Source organism: Myxine glutinosa, chromosome 5 (genome assembly GCF_964187855.1).
Source record: "Myxine glutinosa chromosome 5, kmMyxGlut1.1, whole genome shotgun sequence".
NCBI lineage: Eukaryota > Metazoa > Chordata > Myxini > Myxiniformes > Myxinidae > Myxine > Myxine glutinosa.
Window position 1 is genome coordinate 89,062,639 of NC_136265.1, and position 15,397 is coordinate 89,078,035.

Below are 15,397 nucleotides of genomic sequence, written 5' to 3' on the forward strand. Positions count from 1 at the left end.
ATTATTTAATAACAGAGAGGGGTATGAGCTCGTGCATGTCATGCTGGATTTCATTGGTCGAAGCACGGAGTGCACGGTGCACGCATGGGCTAAAAATTATCACGTGATTAGTTATAACTGAAAGTGTGATCTGGGTAGACATTCCCGATACAGTGCTATGTAACTACGTTCTTTCACGTTTTCTTCCGTAGGAGACTCCTAGCTCGCCCATAGAGAAATTGTTCGGTAACAAAAAAATATTTAATTGTTGTTACATTGGAGAAAGTGCGAACTGAGCCAGAATTGATCTAATTTTGGTGAAGATTCGAATCCAAATCGATATACAAGTTTTTTTTAAATTTATTAAGTGATTCTTCACCATTGAGTGACAGGGCCAAAAACGATATACAGGATGATATTTCAAAACGTTGTGGACGACTTGTGACTAAAATTGGTGGATGAGTTGGTTAGGCAACAAAAACAGGCGGATGATATTTTGGTTCCGGTCTGGATCCAAATCTGACCTATCAGTGGGATACAAAACATAAACTGCTCACCCTGCCCGAGGTATGCTCTCTGGTTTATAAGCGTCATTCTAGTTTATAAATGTTGCAGTACAAACTTCAAAGATGTACTCACGTTGTAATGGAACAGCACTGTACATACTTTATGGACGATCTAACATTCTAAATAGTACATGCAGTCAAATGCGTTTTGTGGCCCCACCCCTATCAGGCTGATTGACAGTCGTCGCAAGCCCACCCCTCTTGGCACTTCATTGCCCAATGCGTAAATATGCAGTTATACCTACTTTTCGTGGAAGCCTTTCCAGATATGAAAAATTTGAGGTGCCATGGACCTTCCCACTGTGCAATGCAGCACCATTCATGTTTTAACAAAGTAAGGAGCTTCACTCAGTTTTCAGTTATTATCTGAAAAGAATAATTACAAACGGGCTATTTTTGTTCTGTCAATTTGTAGATCAGCGATGCTGTCCAAATGTTTAACCCTTGTGTGCTGCTTTCGCAGATTTATCACAAGATGAAAAAATGTAGTAACTAAAAAATGTAACTCTCAACTCTAAATGTATCACAAGATGAAACCAAAAACAAAAATGTAGTTTTTCAAAGGAAAAATTTGAAAATAAAAACAAGATGCAGTGCACACAAAGGGTTAATGAGTGTTATTTGATGTGAAATCCTCCACAGACGACGGATTGGATTGGCACCGTCGGATTACAAGTTTGTATCTTGGAATGTTTTTTTTTTTGAGGAATTGTGTGTCATTCCCACATAGGAAGGCTTCCGACTTCCTGATATAGTCAATTCAATTTTAAATTTTATATCACATATCAAATTGGCCACTATGTATTAGATTTATACATCAAATTCATGAAAATGACAAAAAAAACATAATCATCTTCTTCAAAGCCACTTCAAAATAATTTTCCCAGAAAATGTCCTTCCGACATTTCAATCGCGATCAACACCCTGGCATGGGCCAATCACATTCACTGCACAGACAGGTGAGTGGTGTCTCTTTCTTATCCTGTCTCCCTTCTGGTCTGTTCTGTCCATGCATTGCACCATTCCGCTACCGCCTTCCCCTAGGTTTCTGCAGGGAACACATCCACCAGCAACCCCCTTTTGGTGAAACTCCCAAAATACAGGAAAACTGTTCACCTTCACTGTTTATTCCACTTTTTTAACCACTTGTGGAAACAACTTCCACATTCTCTTCTATTTTATTCTTCCCTCGAAATCTTTAAGACAGCTGTTCATCACAATCTAAGATCATCCTCCATCCAACCCTGATCTTTTCCACCCCAAGTGACCCCATTCCAAAGCATTCCCTTTTTCCAGATCATTGAGATTTCCACTCCCCCCCCCCAACCCCTCCTTTCACCTCACCTCTTCATCTTTCACACCTTTTCTCTTGCTCTGTCACCTCACTCTTTATCTCACCTCACCTCTTTTCGTTTGTTCGCTGATTGGTTTCATCATCCACACTTTCCCCTTCCTCTTGTTCCTGTGTTTCTTTCAACTTTTGTGCAGCTTGTTCACCCCCATATGTCCATGTCCCCTCCCCTTCATCTTTCCATTTTATTCCCTTCCCTTCTGCTCCAGGTCTTTCAGGAGCCTCTATCAAGTATACAAAACAAAGCGCACGAAACAAACACAGATCTTATCAGAAGTGATGTCAATCACACAACTCACCATTCGGCTGGTCGCTTTGCTCCTCCTCCAGACCAAAGGAGTTCACATCCTCGATTTTTATCTGCAGCATCTCGGGAAATCCTTGCGGCTCCTCAACCTTCATTCCACACACGAGCACTGTCGGCAGTTCCGATTCCGGCAGCACATGACAGGAATCCTTCTCACAGCCAACTTGAGCGTACATGGTGGGTGAACCTTCAGAGAGGAGGGAAACATACCACTCTTCCTCATGTTTACGCCACTCGGAGCACCTTGATATGACAAAGTGCCAATATGTGAAGTACCTCCATACTTGAGGCCTTATCTTCTGCTTCAATCAGTTACAGAACTTTAAACTTTCACCACACATAAGTTAGGCACACCCTGTGACCATAAAAAATATTGCCCGGATGCGGGAAGTTCTGCAAATACATCATTTAATGATGTATGAATGAATATTAACTTTCCCCAAATAAGTTATCTCTTAAATCAACACTGCACCGGTGGGCATTATTTAATAACAGAGTGGGGTGTCAGCTCGTGCATGTCGTGCTGGATTTCATTGGTCAAAGCACGAAGTGCACGGTGCACGCACGGGCTAAAAAATGTATCACGTGATAAGTGATTACTGAAAATGTGATACGGGTGGACATATATTACGTGTTGATGTGAATGTTGATTTGGCCGCATATAAAACATTAAAAAGTTCAGATATTGATATAAAATCTGGGCCTGTCCAGCAATTTTATTATGAAGACATTCAATGGTGAGAAGGCCTCAAACACAAGCACAGGGGATGTGTATGAAGGAGTACTTGTGCTCACAGGTAATCCATGCCACAGGTGTGCTGATATGCAGACAGTTTCCCCACATCAATAACTTTCAGGTAATAAATAAGAAACCACTTTAAATAAAATCGGATGGAACAACAACATTCCTCTGGAACATGTCCGTGGGAATTCAGTTCATGTTCATCACACTTAACTGGCAAGTAGGACTGAATCACCTGTATTACAGGTTTCAAAGAAGAGCATTTGTATCATTAGATAGTTTGAACACGAGGAAAGTGAAGTTTATTTGGAAATTAAATGAGCGGATTTACACAGGAAAGAGGAAGAAGAATCGGCAATCCCAAAATTCAAAACGTGAGGGGGAAGAAGTTGCCAGACGGTACTTTCACACAGAGAGAGAAAGATTTGTCAGGATTGAAGGAAATATTTAAAGTGTTTGACCAGTTTGTGATTTGTTTAGACCTGGAAAAAACACCACAATAAATCTATCCGAACTCGACATGGACCTCAACACCCAATCGGGGACGAGGGGAGGGGGGGGGGGAGGGGGAGGGGGACAAATTAAGTAGCTACAATACAAACTCCATCATGTGACATTTTGGTTGAGATTGGATGAGGAACAACCAAATGTATCGCGGTCAAAAATCGTGAGACAGCCAGACAGACACTAAATTGCCTATTTTAGTACGATATATCTATCTACATATATAAAACACAGTGTGTGTGTGTGTGTGTGTGTGTGTGTGTGTGTGTGTGTGTGTGTGTGTGTGTGTGTGTGTGTGTGTGTGTGTGTGTGTGTGTAATGTTACCGATAGACTCCTAAACGGAGAGACTTACGTGCTTGATATTTGGCATAGACATGGCCATTGAGCGTGGGACGAACATGGCCGAACTCAAAATATTTGACGATCCATATTTTTTATTCATATTTACCTCAGCGCATTTCAGCGCACGGAATCAACGGATTCAGAGCAGGTGGGCGCTGATTCGCTCAGAGCGATCACGTGATGACGCTATGACGCTATGAACGATATGACGCTATGAAGCTATCAAAAAAAAAATCGCTATGACGCTATAAAAAAAAAATCGCTATGACGCTATGACGCTATGATTATGACGCTATGAACGCTATGACGCTATGAACGATATGACGCTATGAACGCTATGACCGCTATGAAACGCTATGACGCTATGACGCTGTGAAAAAAAAAATCGCTCGCTTTGCAAAGGGGCTCGCTCCTCGCTCCCCACCCCCCCCCCCCGTTCCCCTCCCCTCCCCCTCCCCTCCCCGGCAATGCCGGGTACTTCTGCTAGTCATATATGAAGGTTAACCATGGAAACATTGAAGCGCCCACTGTGTGCACAACACCGCCTACACCATGAGCTACAATGCTCCTCACAAAGTTGTTTAAAACCCCAAATCTCCACAACTCTTCCTCTACTCAAGAAGATGTTTAAAACTCGAAATCTCCACAACTCTTCCTCGACTCACGAAGATGTTTAAAACTCGAAATCTCCACAACTCTTCCTCGACTCACGAAGATGTTTAAAACCCGAAATCTCCACAACTCTTCCTCTACTCAAGAAGATGTTTAAAACTCGAAATCTCCACAACTCTTCCTCGACTCACGAAGATGTTTAAAACCCGAAATCTCCACAACTCTTCCTCCAATCATGAATGTTTAAAACCCGAAATCTCCACAACTCTTCCTCTACTCACAAAGATGTTTAAAACCCGAAATCTCCACAACTCTTCCTCGACTCACGAAGATGTTTAAAACACGAAATCTCCACAACTCTTCCTCCAATCATGAATGTTTAAAACCCGAAATCTCCACAACTCTTCCTCTACTCACAAAGATGTTTAAAACCCCAAATCTCCACAACTCTTCCTCGACTCACAAAGATGTTTAAAACCCCAAATCTCCACAACTCTTCCTCCACTCATAAATATGTTTAAAACCCATACATAAATAAATCCCATACATAAAACCCATACATAAAACCCAGACATAAATATGTCCAATCAATGAATGTTTAAAACCCGAAATCTCCACAACTCTTCCTCTACTCACAAAGATGTTTAAAACCCCAAATCTCCACAACTCTTCCTCCACTCATAAATATGTTTAAAACCCGAAATCTCCACAACTCTTCCTTGACTCACGAAGATGTTTAAAATCCGAAATCTCCACAACTCTTCCTCTACTCACGGTCACGACTCACTTTGTATAAAAGTTTCTGTCGCTGCTCATTTCCAGTGAACCAGACCCACGCTTCATCCACGCTTTATTCACGCACTCTTCTTCTCTTTTCTATTCCATGTTACTTCTACTTCTATCGAATCCTCTCGATCGTTATCTCATCCCATCGTATATTATCCTCGTTATTTCCAGTTTAAAACTTTTATTCACAAAAATATTAAATCCTGAATAAAAACGAGGAGGAAAAAAGGAGGTCCGACATGCCAAGCTAGAGGATACACCTTCCTCGAGGTGTCTTGAAGACTTAGAGAGAAGATTGATTTCGCATCTCGATATTCGGTGAAACACCAATGGTGATGGAACGTCACTTGAGGGTTGAGAACCTTCCGAAGGTTGTGGACATTTGGTTGTTGTTGAGTGTTGACCTGTGTTTAGTTGTTGTTGGGTCATCGGTGTAACCTGTGATTGCTGGTTTGTATCATTGCTGAGATCGAGGCTGTGCCGATGATGCAGTGCCCCCTGCTGGTTTGTATCATTGCAGAGAATGTGGCTGTGCCGCTGATGCAGTGCCCCCTGTTGGTTTGTATCATTGCTGAGAATGAGGCTGTGCCGCTGATGCAGTGCCCCCTGTTGGTTTGTATCATTGCTGAGAATGTGGCTGTGCCGATGATGCAGTGCCCCCTGTTGGTTTGTATCATTGCTGAGAATGAGGCTGTGCCGATGATGCAGTGCCCCCTGCTGGTTTGTATCATTGCTGAGATCGAGGCTCTGCCGATGATGCAGTGCCCCCTGTTGGTTTGTATTGTAGGAGCTGTGCTCCAACGTAAATCGGAAGAATGGACGCGACAAAAAGCTGGAATTCGTCCGAGTTTCTTTATTGTGTCAAATCAACTCGGGTACTCTGAAAAGCCCGTTTATCGGGCAGCAATATATATACACATTATCCCGGAGCGTTTGCCCGGGAAAGGCGAGACCGGGCGTGCCCGGGCAAACCCTGGAAAGGCGAGTCTGGACATGCCCGGGCGTCCTGGACGAGGCCTGGCAAGTCGAGAGCGGGCATGCCCGGGCGTCCTGGACGAGCCCTGGAAAGGCGAGGCTGGGCGTGCCCGGGCGTTCTGGGCGAACCCTGGAAAGGCGAGTCTGGACATGCCCGGGCGTCCTGGACGAGGCCTGGCAAGTCGAGAGCGGGCATGACCGGGCGTCCTGGACGAGCCCTGGAAAGGCGAGGCTGGGCGTGCCCGGGCGTTCTGGGCGAACCCTGGAAAGGCGAGTCTGGACATGCCCAGGCGTCCTGGACGAGGCCTGGCAAGTCGAGAACGGGCATGCCCGGGCGTCCTGGACGAGCCCTGGAAAGGCGAGGCTGGGCGTGCCCTGGCGTCCTGGGCGAGCCCGGCATGGTGATCGCTCCGCGTCCTCGGTAGGTGCAAGGCGATTGTGTATACCCAGCGGTAGCCGCTACACACGTCCCACCAGAATCGACTTGCACCGGCAGGGTCAATTTAAGGGGGGTCCTGATGACCCGGCCGAAGCGACCCCTGGTGGGTCGTGGGGGGGGGGGGGGGGTCCGGTGTGGTGGTGGGCAGTCGAGTGGGGGGCACCATGGATGGAGGGTGGCCTCGCTGCGGCGGAAGGGCCAACCGTGGCGGTTGGTCGATGTCCACGTGCGCCGGCTTGAGGCGGTCCACCGCACTCCGGTCCGACCTGCCGCCGATGTCGATGACGAACGACTTGTCGTCCCGTCGCAGGACCCGGAAGGGCCCGTCGTACGGCAGCTGGAGTGGCCCCCGATGTGCGTCATGACGCACAAAAACGTACTCCGCTGTGCGAAACGCTGGGTGGATGTAGGACTGGGGGTCACTGTGGTGGGACGTTGGCATGGGGGCAAACCGTCGGGCGGTCTCCTGGAGGTCCGAGCGCTGGTGAGCTGCGGACCAGGGACTGGTAGCGTCGGGCACGAATTCGCCCGGGACGCATAGCGCCTGGCCGTAGACAAGCTCGGCGGTGGACGCCCGGAGGTCCTCCTTGGGGGCCGTGCGGAGGCCCAAAAGGACCCACGGCAGCCGGTCGGGCCAACCGCCGTCCTGAAGGCCGGCCATGAGCGCGGCCTTCATGGAGCGGTGGAACCGCTCGCACAACCCGTTGGCTTGGGGGTGGTAGGCCGTAGTACAGTGGAGCTTGACCCCCAGGTTGCGGGCGACCGCGCCCCACACAGCTCGGAGGTGAACTGCGGTCCGCGGTCCAACAAGATGTCCGCCGGTGTGCCGAAGCGGGTGACCCAGGTGGCGATGAAAGCCTGCGCCACGTCGGCGGTGGTGGTGGAGACGAGGGGAACGGCCTCCGGCCACCTGGTGGTCCTGTCCACCATGGTGAGCAGGTGTGTGAAACCCCGTGATAGGGGGAGGGGGCCCACCAGGTCCACGTTGACGTGGTCGAAACGTCTTTCGTGCACGGTGAAAGGTGCCAGCGGGACCTGGGTGTGTCGGTGGACCTTGGCCTGTTGGCAGGCTGTGCAGGTGCTGGTCCAATCGCGGACGTCACGTCGAAGGCCGTGCCAGACGAATCGCGCCGACACCAGCTTCTGGAAAGCTTTCCGGCCCGGGTGGGAAAGGCCATGGAGGGAGGCAAAGATGCGGCGTTGCCAGGTAACGGGCACGATGGGGCGAGGCTGGCCTTGGGAGACGTCGGAGAGCAGGACAGTGTCCGCGAAGGGGGTGTCGGCCAGGCGGAGGCCCGTGTCCGCTGCACGGAGGGCTTGCACCGTGGTGTCGGTGGTTTGGTCAGCCGCCATAAGCGCGAAGTCCACGCCGAGGTGGACCGCGTTCGCGCTGGCCCAAGAAAGACAGTCGGCCACGGCGTTGTCTTTGCCGGCGACGTGCCGGATGTCCGTGGTAAACTCCGACACGGCGGAGAGGTGGCGCTGTTGGCGGTCCGACCAAGGCTCCATGACCTTGGCCATTGCGTAAACCAATGGCTTGTGGTCGACGAACGCCGTGAAGGGTCGGCCCTCCAGGAGGTGGCGGAAATGGCGAACGGCCAGGTGTAGACCGAGGAGCTCACGATCAAACGTGCTATATTTGAGATCGTTCGGCCGGAGTTGCCGGCTGAAAAAAGCGAGTGGCTGCCAAACCCCGTTCACCCATTGCTCATGTACGGCGCCCACCGCGTAGTCGGAGGCATCCGTGGTGAGGGCGATGGGAGCGTTGAGCACCGGGTGAGCGAGCAGTGTTGCGTCGGCGAGGGCCCTCTTTGAGTTTTTAAAGGCCGCGTCCATGGCTGCGGACCAGACGACGTCGTGCTTGGCCGGCTTGCCCCGGAGGGCTTCGTAGAGGGGCCGCATGAGTTGAGCAGCGCGGGGCACGAAGCGGTGATAGAAATTCATCATTCCAAGGAATTCCTGCAGGGCCTTTATGGAGCGGGGACGCGGAAACGTGGTGATGGCCTCGACCTTGGTTGGCAGCGGCACAGCCCCCTTCTTGGTGATGTGGTGGCCCAAAATATCAACGGCCATCGTGCCGAAGTGGCATTTGGCCGGGTTGACGATGAGGCCGTGCTCGCTGAGGTGCCCGAACAGTGTTCAGAGGTGGAGGAGGTGCTCGGCCCGGGACGTGCTGGCGACGAGGATGTCGTCCAGGTAAACGAAGAGGAATGGCAGGTTGCGCAGCACGCCGTCCATCAAGCGCTGGAACGCCTGAGCCGCGTTCTTGAGGCCAAACGGCATTCCCAAGAATTCGAATAAGCCAAACGGCGTGATGACGGCCGTTTTTGGGATGTCAGCCGCCCTGACAGGTACCTGGTGGTATCCCCGTATTAAATCGATCTTCGAAAAAATGACCCGTCCTGCCAAACGGGCGGAGAAGTCTTGGATGTGCGGGATCGGATACCTGTCGGGGGTGGTAGCGTCGTTAAGGTGGCCGTAGTCGCCACATGGGCGCCAGCCGCCCCCTGGTTTTGGGACGATGTGTAGTGGCGAAGCCCACGCGCTATCGGAGCGCCGCACGATGCCGAGGTGTTCCAAAGCGTCGAACTCGGCTTTGGCCACGGCGAGCTTGGCTGGGTCGAGGCGGCGGGCTCTGGCGGAGACCGGCGGGCCCGTGGTTGGTATGTGGTGCTCGATCCCATGTCGTACTGCGACGGCCGAAAACGTCGGCCGCGTGAGGGCCGGGAACTCCTTGAGCAGGCGAGCAAACTCATTCGCCGCCAGGAGGGCGCATGCCAGCTCGGTCGGAGCGGAGCTGCTCAATGTGCATGCCAGGGAGCTGAAGATCTCGGCGTTGACGAGGCGACGCCGTTTGACATCAACCAGCAGTCCGTGTGCGCAGAGGAAGTCGGCGCCTAGCAGAGCCATGGGCACGCTTGCGGTTACAAAAGTCCAATTAAAGCATTGGCTGCCGAAGCAGAGGGTGACGTTGCGCGGGCCGAAGGTACGGATGGCCGATCCGTTGGCCGCAACCAAGGAGGGGCCGCAAACCGCGGACTGCCTGTCCTGATCGGAGGCGGGTATGACGCTCAGTTGGGCGCCGGTGTCACACAGGAAGTGCCGTCCGGACGCTTTGTCCCTGATGAAAAGTAAGTTGCCCGTGTGGCCGGCGCTCATGGCTGGTAATGAACGCCAGCCCGGCCGTTTCCCGGCTTGCCGAAGGTGCACTGGGGTCGGCATGTCCGGGCCTTATGTCCGAACCTGGCATGATAATAACACCACGCCTGGTCAGGTAGAGGCCCCGGTCGTCGTGCTGGAGGTGGTCAGCGCGGCGTAGCGGCCGCCAATTGCGTCGGCAGTTCGGTCGTCGACCGTGCCGGGTGGTCGGGCACCATGGGCGTTGCTTCGGACGGCGGTGGGCTCTAGGTCGCTGCTCCAATGCGTTGGCCTGCCGCGGAGAGCTTGTCGGCTTCCCTGGCGAGGGCGCGGGGATCCGTGATCGTTGTGCTTGCCAGGGCGAGGTGTACCTGGCTAGGCAGATGACGGAGGAACAGTTCCCGGAACAGGAAAGGCGGCGAGTGCTCGCCGAGCAACGAGAGCATGTAGTCCATTCGCTCGGACGGGCGCGTGTCGCCGAGCTCGGGCAGGTCGAGCAGGCGCCGTGCGCGTTCCGCCGATGAGAGGGCGAAAGCGTCGAGGAGGAGCTTTTTAATCGCGTCATATTTGTCAGCGGCTGGCAGGCTCTCGAGGAGGCTCAGGGCGCGGGCCGCGGTGGCTGAGGCGAGTGCTGCTACCACAAGGTGGAAGCGGGTGTCGTCGGCTGTGATGCCTCGCAGGGTGGACAGGGAGTCCGCCTGGGCGAACCAAACCGCCGCGTGAACCTCCCAGAAGGTAGGCAGTTTGAGGGCAACTGCCGTGTCCATGTCGGGTCACCAATGTAGGAGCTGTGCTCCAACGTAAATCGGCAGGATGGACGCGACAAAAAGCTGGAATTCGTCCGAGTTTCTTTATTGTGTCAAATCAACTCGGGTACTCTGAAAAGCCCGTTTATCGGGCAGCAATATATATACACATTATCCCGGAGCGTTTGCCCGGGAAAGGCGAGACCGGGCGTGCCCGGGCGTCCTGGGCGAACCCTGGAAAGGCGAGTCTGAACATGCCCGGGCGTCCTGGACGAGGCCCGGCAAGTCGAGAGCGGGCATGCCCGGGTGTCCTGGACGAGGCCTGGAAAGGCGAGGCTGGGCGTGCCCGGGCGTTCTGGGCGAACCCTGGAAAGGCGAGTCTGGACATGCCCGGGCGTCCTGGACGAGGCCTGGCAAGTCGAGAGCGGGCATGCCCGGGCGTCCTGGACGAGCCCTGGAAAGGCGAGGCTGGGCGTGCCCGGGCGTCCTGGGCGAGCCCGGCATGGTGATCGCTCCGCGTCCTCGGTAGGTGCAAGGCGATTGTGTATACCCAGCGGTAGCCGATACAGTATCATTGCTGAGATCGAGGCTGTGCCGATGATGCAGTGCCCCCTGTTGGTTTGTATCATTGCTGAGAATGTGGCTGTGCCGATGATGCAGTGCCCCCTGCTGGTTTGTATCATTGCAGAGAATGTGGCTGTGCCGCTGATGCAGTGCCCCCTGTTGGTTTGTATCATTGCCGAGAATGTGGCTGTGCCGATGATGCAGTGCCCCCTGTTGGTTTGTATCATTGCAGAGAATGTGGCTGTGCCGCTGATGCAGTGCCCCCTGTTGGTTTGTATCATTGCAGAGAATGTGGCTGTGCCGATGATGCAGTTCCCCCTGTTGGTTTGTATCATTGCAGAGAATGTGATTGTGCCGATGATGCAGTTCCCCCTGTTGGTTTGTATCATTGCAGAGAATGTGGCTGTGCCGATGATGCAGTTCCCCCTGTTGGTTTGTATCATTGCAGAGAATGTGGCTGTGCCGATGATGCAGTTCCCCCTGTTGGTGAAGAGCAGGGCCCTTGCTTGAGACGGACGAAGTGACGGGCAAGAAACAAACTCGTCCGAGAAGATGTTTATTGTAAAAACCAACTCGGGAACTCTGAAAAGCCCGTTTATCGGGCTGCATATATATCAAAACCAGAAAGCACAACCGAAACCGAAAGCCACGCCTCTTAGGCGAGGCGCGCTTTGGTGGTCACGTGACCGACAGGTGCAAAGGATTATAACCGCATGCGCGGCACGCTTTGGTGGTCACGTGACCGGCCACCCCGGCGCGGTGGTTTGCCCACCGGTTACGTCACCGGCTGGAGCAAGGAGATTCTGTTGCTGGTCTCGCTTGGGGGACCCATGGGTCGCTACACACGCCCCCCCAGAATGGACTTGATCCAGGAAGGTCAACCTGAGGGGGGTCCGGATGACCTGACCGAAACGACCCCTGGTCAGTCGCAGGGGGGGGGGGGGTCCGGTGAGGTGGCGGGTGGTCGGACGGGGGGTGCAGTGGACGGGGGGCGGCCGCGCCATGGTGGGAGAGAGCCAGCCGTGGCGGCTGGCCGACGTCGATGTGGGCCGGCTTGAGGCGGTCCAGCGAAATCCGGTCTGCCCGGCCGCCGATGTTGACGATGAAGGACTTGTTGTCCCGTCGTAGGACCCAGAAGGGTCCGTCGTATGGTGGCCGGAGCGGCCCCCGGTGCGTGTCGTGGCGCACGAAGACGTACTCCGCCGTGCGGAGTGCTGGGGGGATGTAGGATTGGGGGTCGCCGTGGCGGGACGTGGGCACCGGGGCGAAACGTCGGGCGGCCTCCTGGAAGTCCGTGCGCTGGCGCGCGGCGGACCATGGCTGGTGGCGTCGGGAATTAACTCGCCCGGTACACGGAGGGCCTGGCCGTACACCAGCTCGGCGGTGGACGCCTGGAGGTCCTCTTTGGGAGCCGTGCGGAGGCCCAAAAGGACCCACGGGAGCCGGTCGGCCCAGCCGTCGTCCTGGAGGCCAGCCATGAGTGCGGCCTTCATGGAGCAGTGGAACCGCTCACACAACCCGTTGGCCTGGGGGTGGTAGGCCGTGGTGCGGTGCAGGGTAACGCCCAACGTGCGGGCGACCGCGCCCCATAGTTCGGACGTGAACTGTGGGCCGCGGTCCGACGAGATGTCCGCTGGTGCGCCGAAACGCGCGACCCATGTGGCGAAGAACGCCTGGGCCACGTCGGCGGTGGTGGTGGAGGCGAGGGGCACGGCCTCCGGCCACCTGGTGGTCCTGTCCACCATGGTAAGCAGGTGGGTGAACCCCTGTGATGGGGGAAGGGGACCCACCAGGTCCACGTGGACGTGGTCGAACCGTCGCTCGGGCACGGTGATGGGAGCCAGCGGAGCCTGGGTATGACGGTGGACCTTGGCCCGCTGGCAGGGTGTGCAGGCATTGGCCCAGTCGCGGATGTCCTGTCGCAGCCCATGCCAGACGAAACGCGCCGCCACCAGCCTCTGGGACGCCTTCCGGCCCGGGTGAGAGAGGCCGTGGAGCGAAGCAAAAATGCGACGCTGCCAGGTGACCGGCACAACGGGGCGAGGTCGGCCTTGGGAGATGTCGCACAGCAGGACCGTGTCCGCGAAGGGGACGTCAGCCAAGCGGAGGCCCGTGTCCGCCACCCAGAGCGCCTGCACCGTGCCGTCGGTGGCCTGGTCCGTTGCCATTAGGGCGAAATCGACGCCGAGGTGGACGGCGTTGGCGCTGGCTCGAGAAAGGCAGTCGGCCACGGCGTTGTCCTTCCCGGCGACGTGCCGGATGTCCGTGGTGTACTCCGACACGGCGGAGAGGTGGCGCTGCTGGCGGGCCGACCACGGCTCCGTGACCTTGGCCATGGCGAAAACCAACAGCTTGTGGTCGACAAAAGCCGTGAACGGGCGGCCCTCCAGGAGGTGGCGAAAATGGCGGACGGCCAGGTACAGCCCGAGGAGCTCGCGGTCGAAGGTGCTGTACTTCAACTCGTTGGGCAGGAGTTGCCGGCTGAAGAACGCGAGCAGCTGCCAGGCCCCGTTTACCCATTGTTCATGGACCGTGCCCACGGCATAGTCGGAGGTGTCCGTGGTGAGGGTGATGGGAGCCTGGAGTACCGGGTGGGCCAGCAGCGTGGCGTTGGCGAGGGCCCGTTTTGCGCCGGTAAAAGCAGCGTCCATGTCCGTGGACCAGACAACGTCGCGTTTCGCCGGCTGGCCGCGGAGGGCGGCGTACAAAGGCTGCATGAGTTGCACAGCTCGGGGCATGAAGCGGTGATAAAAGTTCACCATCCCGAGGAACTCCTGCAGCGCCTTGACGGAGCGGGGGTGCGGGAAAGCGGCGATGGCCTCGACTTTGGCCGGTAGCGGCACGGCGCCGGTCCGGGTGATGCGGTGGCCCAAAAAGTCGATCGTCGCCGCACCAAAGTGACATTTGGCCAGGTTGACGATCAATCCGTGCTCGCTGAGGCGGCCGAACAGCGTCCGGAGGTTGAGTTGGTGCTCGGCTCTGGACGTGCTGGCGACGAGGATGTCGTCCAGGTAGGTGTGGAGAAACGGCAAGTCGCGCAGCACGCCGTCCATCAGGCGCTGGAACGCCTGTGCAGCGTTTTTGAGGCCGAAGGGCATCCGGAGGAATTCAAAGAGGCCGAAAGGTGTAATAACGGCCGTCTTCGGGATGTCGGCCGGGCGGACGGGCACCTGGTGGTACCCCCGAATCAGGTCCACTTTTGAAAAAATGGTCCGCCCCGCCAACCGGGCGGAAAAATCCTGGATGTGCGGGATGGGGTACCTGTCGGGGGTAGAGGCGTCGTTAAGGCGGCGGTAGTCGCCGCATGGCCGCCATCCGCCCCCCGGCTTCGGGACGATGTGCAGCGGCGAGGCCCAGGCGCTGTCGGAGCGCCGCACGATGCCGAGGCGCTCCAGCGCGGCGAACTCGGCCTTGGCGACGGCGAGTTTGGCGGGATCGAGACGGCGAGCCCGGGCGTACACCGGCGGGCCCGTAGTGGGGATGTGATGCTCGATGCCGTGATGCACCGCGATGGCCAAAAACGTCAGTCGCACGAGGGCCGGGAACTCCGCGAGGAGACGTGCGAAGTCGTCTGCCAATGGGAGGATGCAGGAAAACTCGGTGGGCGCGGAACGGCTCAAAGCGCATGCCAGGGAGCTGAAAGTTTCGGCGTTGACGAGACGCCGGCATTTCACGTCGACCAGCAGCCCGTGGGCGCACAGAAAATCGGCCCTGAGCAAAGCCATGGGGACGTCCGCCGTCACGAACTCCCAGTGAAAGAGCTGGCTGCCGAAGCGGAGGGCGACGGTGCGTGGGCCGAAGGTGCGGATGGCGGAGCCGTTGGCCGCGACTAAGGAGGGGCCGCAAAAGGCGGCCCGCCTGTCCTCCGCCAAAGCGGGAATGACGCTCAGCTGGGCGCCGGTGTCGCAGAGAAAGCGCCGCCCCGACGGTTGGTCCGTGATGAATAGCAGGTTTCCGGAACGGCCGGCGTTCATTGCTGGTAGGGAACGCCGGCCCGCCCGTTTCCTGACTTGCCGAACGTGCACGGCGGTCGACATGATCGGGTCTGCCGCCCGAACCTGGCGTGGAAATAACACCAGGCCGGGTCCGGCGGGGGCTCCGGTCGAAGCGTCGGGACCGGGCGACACGGCGTCGCCGCTGCCAGTCGCGCCAGCCCGGCGGCCTCCGGGAAGGAAACTGCGTCGCGGGCACCGGGCGGGTGGGCGGGGGGGCTCCCGGCCGCCACCTCGACGAGCTGGCTCGCCGCTCCGGGGAGCTGGCTTGCCGAATCGATCTTGTCGGCCTCCTTGGCGAGGTCGCAGGGGTTCACAATGGTCGTGCCTGCCAGGGCGACCCGTACCTGGGC

The 15,397-nt window shown here is 56.0% G+C and overlaps 2 protein-coding genes across 3 annotated transcripts in view; both read right to left on the bottom strand.

The window, feature by feature from the left end:
- The window catches only part of LOC137427379 (uncharacterized), a 79,753-nt gene extending 77,363 nt beyond the window's left edge, over nt 1-2,390 (bottom strand). Inside the window, exon 1 of the mRNA XM_078778359.1 lies at nt 2,196-2,390. The gene's annotated coding sequence lies outside the window, so the exon portion shown is untranslated. The remainder of the gene's footprint in view (nt 1-2,195) is intronic.
- Nucleotides 1-15,397, bottom strand: part of LOC137427366 (uncharacterized) — a 420,191-nt gene that overhangs the window by 386,003 nt on the left and 18,791 nt on the right. For both annotated transcript variants that reach the window (XM_078778337.1, XM_078778329.1), the window contains exon 3: nt 2,196-2,390. In XM_078778337.1, the coding sequence (XP_078634463.1) occupies nt 2,196-2,390 (195 nt within the window). The remainder of the gene's footprint in view (nt 1-2,195; nt 2,391-15,397) is intronic.